This window comes from Malurus melanocephalus, unplaced genomic scaffold, assembly GCF_030028575.1.
Source record: "Malurus melanocephalus ecotype Western Australia unplaced genomic scaffold, MMel_1.1 scaffold_60, whole genome shotgun sequence".
Lineage (NCBI taxonomy): Eukaryota > Metazoa > Chordata > Aves > Passeriformes > Maluridae > Malurus > Malurus melanocephalus.
In genome coordinates, this window is record NW_026623292.1 from 2,521,961 (window position 1) to 2,536,246 (window position 14,286).

At 38.7% G+C, this 14,286-nt stretch overlaps 1 protein-coding gene across 1 annotated transcript in view; it reads left to right on the forward strand.

Annotated features, from left to right (window-relative positions):
* The window catches only part of ANO6 (anoctamin 6), a 64,648-nt gene that overhangs the window by 37,118 nt on the left and 13,244 nt on the right, over window positions 1-14,286 (forward strand). Inside the window, 9 exon segments of the mRNA XM_057366160.1 lie at window positions 947-1,225; window positions 1,577-1,690; window positions 3,508-3,623; window positions 4,047-4,181; window positions 5,481-5,586; window positions 6,842-6,914; window positions 10,016-10,161; window positions 11,731-11,808; window positions 13,270-13,495. Of these exon segments, the coding sequence (XP_057222143.1) occupies window positions 947-1,225; window positions 1,577-1,690; window positions 3,508-3,623; window positions 4,047-4,181; window positions 5,481-5,586; window positions 6,842-6,914; window positions 10,016-10,161; window positions 11,731-11,808; window positions 13,270-13,495 (1,273 nt within the window).

A 14,286-nucleotide genomic window follows, 5' to 3' on the forward strand; every position in this document is an offset into this window, starting at 1 on the left:
TTTGTCCCTTCCTCCCAAATTAGATTCAGAATCCTTGGCATCACAGCATTCATTTGCTTTCTACAGTGAGGGCTCCTGTTGCATGTCCAAGAATGCAGTCTGGCTCTTCCTAAGAGAGTAAAGTCTTGCTGAAAGGCCRTTGCAGACCTGCTGCTATACTATTGCAGTTTTGAAAAGTTCTGCCATAATTGTGACTGAAAAACATTTGAAACTGGAGTTTCCCTCACTAGATCAGATATCTGAGCAGCGTTCCTGAGCCAATGAGCTGCRTAAGGGGAATTCATGTGGCTGAGACTCACTAATGCAGAGCAGCAGCAGATCTACTGGTCATGCCTGGACAGGAGCCAAGAGTGGCTGTCAGGATTCTCATGGCTTACTGGTGCTGGGTGTTCCACTGGGAGCAAATGTGCCCCATGCTGTCTTTTTTGGCAGTCTCATCTAGTTTCCCTTTCCCTCTCTCCATTCTCTCTAGGAGGGTTGGAATTCTTGTTGCCTTGGAGCACCCATGGGTGCCTATCCTGCTCCCACTGAGTCACATCATCCTGGAGCTGTAACTGAGCTGCTGGGGAGGCACTGGCAGCTCCAGAGCCATGCCTGTCCTGTCAAGCTACAAGTACAAAGACTCCTAATGACTGCATAGGGCAAAAGTGTTTTATTTAAATTGCTTTGTAAAATACTTTGTGGAGATGCAAACATTAAGCATTGAAGGAACATTTAACTGTCTTTTTTAAATATACCTTTATMTGCCTTCATCTGCCTGAGTTTTTCCTCATGTCATCACTTTTACAGAAGCCAATCATATATTTGCTGGGATGGACAATGAATTCAACACTGAGTCGGTCATCTATGAGCTGTAAAGACAAAGAAAATTCTAGATAGTTCAGGAACTGTTAYGATGAAAAGTTCTTTACTTACATACATTTTTTTCAATATTCTTTCATCTCAGGTTTTGGATGAGAGACTTATTTTCGTGAAAGTTCATGCACCTTGGGAAGTGCTGTGCATGTACGCCGAGGTTATGCACATCAAATTGCCTCTGCAACACAATGACTTGAAAACCCGAGACTCAGCTTTCAACTGGTTCAGCAGACTCTTCAGGGTGGATGAAAATATCATCAAACCTGAGCAAGAGTTCTTCACTGCCCCTTTTCAAAAGGAACATTTGTCCAACTTTTATATCCAAGATAAAGACACATTTTTCAATCCTGCGACTAGAAGCCGAATTGTAAGTCCATAGAGTATTTCTAACAGTTACTCTTAAAAAGAAATTATTCCATTTATCAAATCAGCATAATTACCTTCACTAAAACATCCTGAAAAATTAAAAATGTTTGGGATGCAATAGTCCTGTGCAATTTATGAAATATCCTGGGCAATCCAGACTTTCCTTTACATGTCTCCTATTTCTCTTCCACCTATATTTAAAGGGGGGATTTGAGTGGTTTGTACACCCTATGCAACTAATTTTGTCTGCACTGCTTGCTCTTTCCTAACTTCATTGTATGCTGATACAGGTATAGCTGTATATGATTATTTTCAGTTTGCAAGAGACACAAAAATATTTTTTACATTTCAGGTTCATTTTATTTTGTCCCGTGTGGAATATGCAACAAAAAACAATGTGAAAAAGTTTGGAATTAACAAATTACTGGACACTGGAATCTATAAAGCAGCATTTCCCCTTCATGATGTAAGTTTGGTGCTTGTAACTAAAACATAGTTTGAAATAGAGGTCTGAACTATATCTAGGGGGGTTTATATCAAACAGTACAAACACTATTTATTACCTTATTCCTGGATGGTATTATATCCACACAGAAGAATAGGACATGGTTTGGCTAAAGAGATTTTCTTCCAAAGCACTGTTGGTTAAAAATGCATTTATCTAAATGAAAAACAATATATTTAACTTGGGAGTTCTTAAACTTGCATTCTCCGGGAGTTGTATTTCAGTACACTGCCTGGGCTGAGAGATAGTTCCCATGACTCACTGCATTATCAGTTCTAAATCAATTTTTCATTAGTATTCAATTTTCCAATATTAAAATTCCTGTCAACGTTGCTGATAAAGTTCTGTGAAAGTCTTGCACAGTGAGAAGAGCTCCCTCAATTCCCAAACATTGCAACATACATGCATGAGACTCAGGTTTCTACATGAAGGCTCTGCCCAGCCAGTCCAATGCCTCAGAGGTGATGTCAGAGTTTTGCAGAGAAAAACTTCACTGGTTTGAATTTTACCTTGCAATAATAAGAAATTCAGCTTTTGTAACTACAMTTCTGAAGCTTTTTTAATTATAGCCTTTTAAGAAGAAAGTTATACTAAATATTGTTTTGCATACCAAAGCTAGCAATAGCACAAAAAATAAGAAAATTAAGGGGAATAAAATCAGATTTCAGAATATTTGACAAAGAAAAATCTCCATGTGAGGCTGTGAATGCAATACGGTGAGGAAAGATTGAGGGCTGATTTTCTGTGTTCTATCTATTGCATAACCACAACCCCAAAACTCGTCCACCTCAGAGCCACCATTCTGTGTCCAAGGTGTGTTCTGTCAAGGAAGACATTGAGAACATGTGAGATTCAGGAAGGATAACTGCTTCAGCTCCATGGACTTGGCTTAAGATATTTAGGGAGCCTCCAAGGTTTTCAAATAAATTTTTAAGGCAGAATCAAGACAAACCATGTTTCTTGTAAGTAAACAAAGCTTTACAGAATAAAATTCATATAATTTGCGACTAGCCATTTTTAAGCCTTCATTTAAAGGTTTAAAACCTGCCTTGCAGGCTATTTCTGTCATGCCATGGGGAATTTGGACTCAGTATGACTAATGATTAATGACTGTCTTTTTGTACAATTGAAATTATACATCACGGCTGAAAATCAAAAGTAGCAGGTAGATTCCTACAAACACCACTTGTCTTGTTGTTTCACAGATATAGAATGGAAAATTGTCTCAAATAAAATAGGTTTTATTGAAATAGCTTTTTTAATAGCCTACTAAGAAATACAAGGATTATCTCTATGTGAACTCTCTTTTAAATTTGAAACAGAGACTAGAGGCCCTGAATTTTTCCCTCAAACTTTACAGCCTGTATTATAGTACAGTATTATTTTGAAGCAAAGCATGTGTAGCATGTTAAAGCTACTTAAAATCCATTTTAATTCAGTCCTGTTCTCTGATTGGAATGGATCCTTTTTTATTCCCTATTCCTTAGTGCCAAGACGCTGACATGTGCTTAGATTTAAGTTCATGATGAGCCTCTGTTATTTTCAGCTCACATATGTACAGCTTTAGCATTCAGTGCCTTTTTGACAACCTTCTATCCTGCATCCTGGTGTGCTCTGAGAGCTGCCTTCCTGCTCCTTTTCCTGGCTTGCAGCAAGACTACTGCAAGTCTAAAAGCTGCTCCAGACTGTGCTTCATGGCATGGGGATGGTCTGCAGAGATGGGAGATGAGCTGCGCTGGTTGTTAGTGGGATCTTCTCACGCTCTTTCTGTTTTGCAGTCRAGTTTTAGGCACCTGTCAACCGATCCCAACTGCCCAAGTGAACGGTATCTTCTCTACAGAGAATGGGCTCATCCTAAAAACATTTTCAAACTGCAGCCCCTGGATTTCATCAGGTTGGTGTGACTGGTGCTGGACTAATGCAGGGAGAATGAGAAATCTACATGATAGGTATGTTTTTGGAGATGTCAGAGATACACAGCTCAGTTCTGAGGGAAGATACCTGCACCCAGATCAGCTCAGGCACAGAAGCATACTTTGAGATTGCTTTCATGATAAACCAATTTATGAAAAGGCAACCACTTACAATTTTTCTTTGCCAGCATGATATTTTCTCTTTTTTCTTTTTTTCCCCCATTTTTATCCTTTTACAAAAGCATGCAATACCACTGCAATCCCAAAGTTTTAACCAGAGGAATATTACAGTATGGATTGGTATAAAATATATTAAATGAAGAGCCATTTGAAACAGAAATGCAGATTTACTTGCATTTCAGAAAAAAAAAAATTACGAGCCACCAAACCTTTCTCCTCCACAGGAAATACTATGGAGAGAAAATTGGCATCTACTTTGCTTGGCTGGGCTTTTACACCAATATGCTGACTGTGGCTGCGGTTGTAGGAGTTGGCTGTTTTCTGTATGGATGCCTGACAAAGGACAACTGCACATGGAGGTACCTGATCAGGCCTGGTTTAGTATCACGTGTGATTTTGATCAGTCCTGTGCAAAGGGGGATTGTTCAGGGTTTGTAAGACACTGCTTGATGAAGGAGGCAAGATTAAAGGGCCTGAGCACTGCCACTGTGAATTTGTAGGCAAAAGCATAAAATAGGAAATAAGAAAAACAGCAGATATCCATTGACCATTACAGTAAAAGACATCTGAGAGTCTGCTTATTTCATAATTTTATTTATATTTTGCACAAGGTTCACCATACCTAGTGTAGAAACACAAAGAAAAGAGTGACAATCAGAAATCAATACAAATCGCCATAGGACATAATTTTCACTGTAGTAGATATCAAGATACCCAAAGACCTTGATAATTCCTTTCCTCTAATCTGTGAGAATATAGGAACAGTAACAGCACAGGGACCGTCAGCTGTGTAGGGTATATTGGAAGGCAAGGCATAGCCATGACACAGATTCTCTCATCAGAACACAACAAAATTCAATCGTGGCAAAATGACCCAGGGAAAAAATATGATGGCATTGTGTCAAATGACCAACAGGCCATCCATTTGTATCCCACCTCCTGGAAGGGTGTTTATAATCCATGCTGGTGAGCCATTCTACAGCTCCTCTGCCCAATTTGTACCCATTTAGCTTTTTGCCAGTATTCTAATTTAGTTAAACAGCTCATCTCCCTCCATGGTGTTTACCCCACTCCACATAAGAAAGTAATTAAATTTCCTTTCAGCCTCCACCATGCTGGGTTACTCTGTATGAGATGGCAACTCCCTTTGCCATCACTTAGAAGCCAGACCTGACATCAATTGAAAATTGTGGCAGCTCCCCTCTGCCCAATTTCTGACCTAATCCTGTTTAGAAGGCCAYAGGGACTAGGCAGCCCTTTGGGCTCTGCAGCTATTCCTTGTTCTTCTAGACAGCGTTCCTCTTCCTTCTGCCTTTGGACTTGCTGCGACAGCATGTGTGAGCATGCTGCTGTGGGTTTCCTATTGAAGACTATGAGATCTTTTAAGAGCTCTCTTATTTTTAGTGTGGGCAGTTTGGAGAATTACCTCCATGTGCAAGCATTGGAAATTGTTTTCCTCATGTATTATCTATTTTTGAGATGAGCTCTATGAATGGAAATGGGGTTGGGTTGCCAGGGTGAGGGGTGGGGGTGGAATCCTTGAGAGCAGATCACTGGTAAATTATTCCTTAATTCCCAGAGATTATTGCACTGTCTTTATGTGTGAAAAGGCACTAAAGAATTAGTGTTGGTGAGTGACTGACTAGTTTTATTTTCAGCCAAGAAGTATGTGACCCCAACATAGGAGGTCGTATCATAATGTGTCCTCAGTGTGATAAAGTATGTACCTACTGGAACCTCTCCATCACTTGTGAATCATCCAAGGTAACCTCATTTACAGCTTGCAGCCACACTTTTGAACTTTACTTGCACTTTCTCTAGTGCATGGCTATAAAACAATGCTGGTCCTCCATTAATATCCTGCACAACTGCTAGAAATGTGCAAATGATAATTCCTTTTGATACAGTGACTTTGAAAAGTAAAAGCAAACAACATTAATTGCTCCAATTTGATCTGAGATTAAAATTATTTCTTTTTATTTCACATAGTTGCCAGTATTTTATATGAATATATATGAAATAAAACATTGATATAATATATTTGAAATAAAACATTATTTTAATTGAAAATTGGTTTCATATGAGGGTACTTCTTCGTTTTGAGTGAAGGAAAGATTCAGTTAAAGGCTTGATTTAGTAGCTCTAAATCAATTTTGCTAAGGAAACATTTAAAGCTTGTTTTGACATTTCTAATTGCTGCCTCCTCCCTGTGCAAAGAATTTATCTGGATCTATGCCTTGAATTTGATCCGTGTTGCTAAGGAGAAGATGGGTACAAGGAGAGGCTGGTGTTGGCTATGACAGAAGATGTGACACAGCCATGCCCTGCTGTCTGCTCTTTATTCCTGTCAAAAGGAACCTCACTTTCTTTCCCCATTAGCGTGTCTCACTAAGCTAATGTTAGCCTGTTATTCCTCTCCATAGATTCAGTCCCAAAACTGTGATTTTTCAGCTATTCATTGAAAATATTTTGCCCAGCTTCAATGTGTTGCATCAGCACACTTAAAGGGTAAAAGAAATAAGAATGCAGGGAAAAGGCTATGATGGGAAAAAAAGGGTAAATTATGACCACAGAGGTATCTCATCAGAATGTGGTTTTACTAACTAACTTATTTGTTATCCTGCTTATGAGAACCAGATGTGTCTGTGGCCTTTTAGTGGCTGTACTAAATCTCCATAATTCTATACTGAGTTTCCAGACCAGAAGCAATGTTTTTCCTCTTCCTATGCAACAGATGGAAGGAAGTTTGATAGCATACCATTTTATTATTCCTTGTACTGCATATATGGCTTTTATTTTTCATTCTGAACTTTGCATTTAATTTCCTTGATTTCCTGGAGGGTGGTGTACATGAACATAAATTGAGGAAACACCGTCCACAAAGGCTTTTTAAGAAACTATATCAAAACTGAAAATCAACATTTTCAGTAAGCAGCTTCTATTCTGGGTCAGTGTAGAAGAATAAAAATGGTCAATTATATTTTAAGCCTTTTTTTTCCTCTCTTTTCCACTTTTCCAGAAACTCTGTATATTTGATAGTTTTGGAACATTGGTGTTTGCATAAATGCAGTTTGTATTTATGGGAATATGGGGTAAGTCAATTTCAACAAGTGTGGTTTGTTATTTAATTTTGGCCAAGCCTCCAGCATCAGCCTAGAAAACACAGATAAATTTGCACTGACTTCATTTTCTAGCACTTAGGAATTCACTGGTAACTAGTTCATAAAGAACAAGCACATTCATAGGAACTCATCATAAGAAAACAAAAATTGTAGACTTAAAAGTTGTTCTTCAGTATATGTTCCGTTTCGTTTGACTTGAAGAAAAGTCTGAGGCAAGTGGTTAAGGCTGCCACATGTTCATCCAGCAGGAGCCAGCCACATGCTTAAGTGTATCTGTCAGAGGAGCTGGGGTTTTTTCCCAAAGAGTTTTGGAGATGCTGCACAACATAATTGAAAAATAATGATTTGTTATAGTTCCCAGGATTTTTTTCCTCCTGTCTTTATTTAAGAAGCTGATTGTAAAAAGTGTAGTAGTTACAAGAGACAGATTTATCTTATAGCAGAGAAAATGTGTATGAAACCAGGATGTTTCCCACAGGTGAAAACGCTTGGTGCTGTATTCAAGGGATTAAGCAAGGTTAATTTTCCTAGTAACAGTTTATTTTATTCGTATTAGCAGCTTTATTAACTGACTTTTATTGCACTGTCTTATCCAGTAATTACAAAAATAAGTTCAATGTTCAGTCTGTATACACGKTGCTATAGAGAATGTGTCTCATGTAATATTTTGAATTCATATATATGCTGACAAGAATGCAAAATTTGCTTTCTTTGTAAAACACATTGCATTTTTATTTCCCTATGATGACCTTAAGTGCTTCAAAATAGTTCTTGCTTTAAAGAAACGTAAGATGAAATATATAATTTCAAAAAGAAGTTTTCTTTCAAAACATGTGCTGAAGTCAAAATACCAGCAGGGAATTCACTAAATAAAAAGCTATCAGAAGTTTGATACTAATGTAATCATCTCCTGTCATCTCAACAGTTAATTTATTGGTTATTTGGTTTTTAATTAAAATTGTCCTTCCTGTTTTGAAGAATAATTCCAAGAGCAATAATTGCAAAGTTAAGCTTCATCATTAAGTGATGGCTGCAAGGCCTATTATCATTCCTGTTGTAAGTCCACTATATAAAGAGGTGAATTATGTTACAGAAATTCAGCCAAAATTGTACTGAATACAAATGACCCATGGTCCTGGTATAATTCCAGCTGTAATTTTCATCTTGCTCTATTACTTTTTTAGACCTCCGGGTCCAAAACAATTAAAATAATATTAGACTTTTAGATACATTATTGCATCATTATTATCCATACGTTTCTAATAATTGCACATCTTTCTGTGTGTATTCCCTTCAAAAATCATAAAGCACTATGAAACACCTGGGAATTTGGCCTCAGGAGTTTGCCTTTTTTACACATTAGTGTGCTGTCAATTCTCTTGTTGATGGTAAGACAAGATTGGCAAAGGTGACGAGCAAGAGGCAGCTTCCACCTCACTTGCTGCCATCCATGGACCCCCTCCCTGAGCAAGATCAGTTAAAATAAGAAATGTTCTCCGGTGGGAGCACTTCTTTTCAGATCTTGGTGACACAGAGGCAGAATACCTGGGCCAGCCTGAGTGGTAGTGTTGGGGGACACATGAGAGGAGACACCTTCCATCTTCATTCATCATGGGGTGAAATTAGTGCTCTGATCTCCTGATTCCGAAATGTCATTTGTTTCCACTGTTGCAACAATCCTGCTTCAAAACAAAAGGAAAATGGCAAATCCAGCAGGAGCTGGTTTCCTGCTCTCAAAGACACAGCTTGGCTGGCGGGGGGCTGGATGAGCTGTGCCTGTGTTATGTGCCTTTCTATCACAGTTAGAACATGAAGCTATCATCTCAGAAGAAGTCCCTGCACTTCTGGTCTCTCCAGCAGCAGCTGAATTTGCAGCTGGAACAATCAGTGTAGCCTGTAGCTTCCTGTGATTTGGGCTGGGCAGCAATTAGAGGTTTATGGAAGACTAATGTCCTTGCCCTGCARAACAGAGCAGATGAGACCCTCTGGTTCACTGCTTGCAATGGCCTGGCTGCTTCTAAGGATGAAGTAGTGGAGAAGTCCTTGTAAAAGAGGCCCATGAATATTCTGGCTTTTTCTGGGGTTTTGCCTGTGTGCAGATGCCAAGGTCATCTCACAGCCCAGCCCATGGAGTTTCCTAGGTTTAAATGTTTCAGTTTGGGATTTTTCAACCACACCTGATTTTAGACATAACCTTTAATGGCTGGACTTGCAACTGCATGCCACTGAGGTTTCATCACTCAGAATAAGGGGCCAAACTAGCAAAATAAACCCCAATTTTAGGGCTAATTACTCCCAGACAATGCAAGCAATGAGAGAGCAGTGATTGGGTTTTACTATTCCTGGAACCAGTGCTGCAGAGCTGCACCACTCATTTAATCTGAGACTGCACTGTGTTTGAGAATGAAGCATCCAGGTGTGCCAGGGAGCATGGTACTGACACCCAACATCCTGAGCTCCTCCCAGCTTTCCCATCTRGGTTTGTCTTTGCCTCTGCTGCCAGATCTGCCTGCATTAATGTCATGGGACATGGTAATGCATTTGTCTGGCTTCATGTTTAACCATTTCCAGTTAGGCATCTGTGTACCTGATCCCTCAGTGCTTCCAGCTATAGGACCACAGTCCACGGAAACAGCTGGCCCAGCCCAGGGAGTTTCTAAGCTCCATGCCAAACAAAAGAGCTGCAGTCTCTTCGGGTTTGTGCTAGCAGAGGAGGAAAACCAGCTGTATTTAAGCAGTTTTACCTGAACCATCATTGTTATTGTAGTCTGCAAAATGATAACTTGTCTACACAAAGCAAATACATCGATAAAGTATATACTTTTCTTTGGCATGTGGTTMCACCACCATTTATCTCAGGTTTCCCATATATTGCAGTACATATGTATCCAAAGGCATAATGGCATAAAGGAGTAGATCCAGGTGTTTTCACCATTGCATTAGCTAATAAAGGTTTTATTCCATGTCTGAAAAAGCTGTATAGAATACTGAGCCATGTGTAATAGCCCAGAGGGGTCAAGGAGTATCCAGTACTCACATGGTATTGCTCATTCTGTCTGTCCATTGGATAGTTACCTTTTTTTTGGAGTTTTGGAAGCGACGGCAGGCTGAGCTGGAGTATGAATGGGACACAGTCGAGTACTTGGAGCAAGAAGAGCAAGTTCGCCCAGAATATGAAGCTCGGTGCACTCACGTAGTAAAGAATGAAATCACACAGGTAAGGAATGTTTTGATAACTGCTGTTGGTTACTGCTATGGACATGCTGTGAGCAAACACTATGAAAATGATGAATCTGACCTGGAGCTTTATAAATCAGCAGTTCCTCAAGTTGATAAACTGGCCTTTAATTAGTGAATTTATAAAGTACAAATGCAGGGAGACAGAACTTATGCCTAATTTGTGAGCACTTTAAAGTAGCTGCCTGTTTTAGGACTTTGCACTGCTGAGGTTCCTGTGTCATAAATAAAGAGAAGTAGTCATCATCCCCAGCTTAGAAGAGTGAGTCTGCTTTATTAAATCCCCAAAAAAAACTATTAAATATTGCTGCCAGGGGCCAGGATCATAGTGCATTGCTATCTTTGCCTAGGAATGCATCAGGAAAAAAAGGTGAATGGAAGGAAACCTGTCACATGATTATATATTATACCAAGAATGTTTTTTTTAACTAAAGATGTTTCTATTTGAAACATGTAAAAATAGCTATTGTTGCTAAGTGCATATGGATGCAATTATGATTAATAACAAACTTGCAGAGATTGGGATAAACCTAGTTTCAATGAAATAGGGTTCATATTTATGAGGATCTTACTTTAGATCTCTATTTATTGAACATTTGAGTAGCTTTATCAGCTTACTCAAGTTCAGTTTCACTTTTTATTATTCTCTGTCAATATATTACTCTGTCTTTTATCTGATCATTTGCAGTACTTTCACATTCTATCCACGTTTTACTAATGTTTATTAGAGGACACTTTTCTTCAAAATTAGCTGCCATAGTTGAAACTATCCTATATAGATCTTCTTTTTATATCTTGTACTATCAAAAAACTTATCCTGTTTTAAAACTTAAAAACCTATGCCACCTTGAACATAAAAAGTCCTAGCTAGAAAGTTCTTTTCAAAGAGTTCAAAGAGTAAAGGATATGCTGAAATATTTTATTTTAAGCCTCAGASATTCTTTAAACAGACTCAGTGAATTTTCACTGCGCCACATTGAGGTAGGCATTTTTCTTGGGGAAGCCATTCCATTGTTGCTATAGAATACACTGAAAAATACAGAGATCAAGCATCGAAATTTTAGTGCTGGCTAAATTTAGCCATTGAAATTTGAAAGATAATGACCTTGGATGCCATGATCAGCCAAGAAGGATGGGTCTATTCAAAAGGACTGTGCACCCTCTCATAGCTGAAGTCAGTAAAACCTGAGGACACTGTGACTTTATGGAAGTCATTTTTATCTTAAAAGGGGCAGCAAAAAAAAAGACACCTGTAATCAGGCAAGGCTTCTGAAATCATTAATAAATGTTGAGTTTCCAGGAAACAAAACAAGGTACTTCCCTCCTTTTTTTTCTGCCCTCAATATCATAAAGGGTTTAATCGGACTACACCAAAAAAAAAAAAAAAAGAAAAAAAAAAAAAACCAAAACAAAATTTAAGTTTAAAAAAAAATGAAATTATTTAATGAAAAGTCTTAACTGTTAAAACCCCTTGCAATTCAATTAAGCAAAAAAAAAAAAAAAAGGAAAGATTGGGTGCATCCTTGATCTGTTTCTTAATCTTTTACAGCAAGAAGAACATGTGCCATACACTGCGTGTGGGAAGTGTGTACGGATGACTTTCTGTACAAGTGCCATCTTCTTCTGGGTAAAGTTCTTCTCTTATTCTTTCCCCCCATCAATTCACTTTGCTAGTAAGTGTCTAAAGAATGATCCTCCCGAACTGAACAAAAAGTTACAATGGAACAGGTTCAGTTGGATTTCCATCTGATGCATAAATCGAGCCATAAGATACAGAGCCACATGGAGAAGGTAGCTGCAGTCACCCAATACTCATTAGTATACAGTATCAAAATATGCTGCAGCTGTAACTTGTGAGTTATGCTTGGGAATGTGGTCCATTGGTTTTTCCCTCATTATTTTAAGACAAATGTCTTTGCTTTTAGCGRGACGGAAGGGAAAGACTTTGGTTTATGTGCTTTCCTCCCTGCTAGTTTCCGTCTGATTTGTTCCAGTTGTGTTCTTCCATATTGTGTCTCACAGTCCATGACCTCTTTCAGGTTTTGTGTTTCACTTAACAGAGCAAAGCTGGATGCTCTTTAATCTCCTAGAGCTGCTACTTTAATTAAAACTAAACCTTGAAAGCAGTCCAGTCAACCATGACACAATATATAACACAATGAGCAGGCCCAGAGAGATTGCCGTGAGAAGCTCTGTGTTTTAGCATACTGCGTGTCCTCATCTGCAGCACAAATAGCAGATGGACGAGCCCTCATTCTACGTGATAGGATACAGAGAGGAGATAGAGTGGTGTCTGGCAACCCAGGAGAGCCTCAGCATTTGAAACACAGAGGAAAGAACACWGACTTGCAGCTGGATTTAAATAGAACAGACTTCATGCTGGAGGGAAGAGATTTGTTCTGGGTTTGTCACTTGTGTTACTGGCTGTTACTGGGCACACGGCAGGGGAGGTAGTTCATAGCAGTTTGCTGAGATGATAGTGAAAAAAGATACACAGCTCTATGGACCTCAAACTGGGTAGGCTGGTAGAGAACTAGCAAGAAAAAAAACCAGGAAGAGAAGAAGAAAGAGGAGATAGCAAGCAAGATGTGGTACATGGATCATTATTGTAACTCCTGCAGACTACATGACCTGACTCAAAATTTTTCTTTTCCTTTGAGGGGTCTGTAGTCTGTAATAGTATCATGTGGAAGATAAGGTGCATCCCCTCCATAATCAATGCAGACTTCTATTACCTTTGCCATCCTGCCAACTGCCCATATCAAAAAAAGTTTTCTCCCATCACGTGCCTCGAGGTGCAACATTTGATTACACATCTCATTATATTGGCTCACATCTTTATAAAGCTTGTTATTAGTCATAAAACAGACATCTCTTTTCTGTCCTGCAGTTTTACTATGCTACATGAAAAAGGGCTTCTTTTATGGATTCTCTGTTTATTGCCTGATATCTTACTTTATCATCCTCTTACAAYGGAATGGCAGGCACAAAATTGCTTTCCTTTTGCCTATTGTAAAAAGTGTTTTGATTCACTTTTTCTTAAAGCCAGTGGTTGAACACGAACATCTTTCTTGCATTCCCTTGGCAGATCCTTTTGATTATTGCTTCAGTTGTTGGAATCATTGTCTACAGGCTCTCTGTTTTCCTGGTGTTCTCTGCGAAGTTGTCACAGCACATCAGTGGAACGGAAACGCTCCGCAAGTACCTGACTCCACAGACGGCCACGTCAGTGACCGCCTCCCTCATCAGCCTTGTTGTCATTATGATTCTCAACGTCATCTATGAAAAAGTGGCCATCATGATCACTGACTTTGGTATGCTGCTACTGTACCTCAGATAGAAATGTGGGATAAAATAGCTAGAAAAAATAGCATTTGTATGTATAGTATTACGATAAATGAGCATCTGTACTACATATTTCAGAATTTTCCCACCAAGTGACACAAGGCCACATAGAAATTTTCCAATGTAGGTTTTCTCAGATTCAGAGGGATATTCAGCTCTTTGCCTGAAAAGTCCTTACGTAGGCAGCATGAAAGATCAATTGTTTACAGTTTTTGCTTGTGATACAGGCAAAGCAAAGAAAATTACTACAACAACCCCAATTTTTATGAAAAACAGATCAGTAAGGCATAACACATTCAATTACATTAGCTTTTGTTTATGGAGGAAATAGCTATTTTCTTGTAAATAAGTGAACTAAGGTCACCATTCCAAAGCTACATRGCACTCTGATGCTGTTAAACAGATAAACAGTCACAAATAATGTTATTCTCTATATCCAGGCCATCAACACTCAAGTAGCTATTTTACTTTAGATGCATGAAGTAGTGTGATGTTTTCATTTAATATTGTTTCATCAGTTCGAAGTGTTACATTTGCATCTTTCTTGAGTGTGCTGGATTTGGGTGCTTTTTTTTTCCCCTGAGTTATCAGAGTTTTTGCAACTTCTCTTTCTTTATTGTCAGCGAACACGTTCTTTCCTTTTTACAGCCCATACAGTTTTAGAATTATATAATGCTTGCAGTACACGTGGGGATTATGTACAATCCAAATGATAATGTTCTCAGCCATATTAGGGAATATGAGGTATACAGCTACTTTT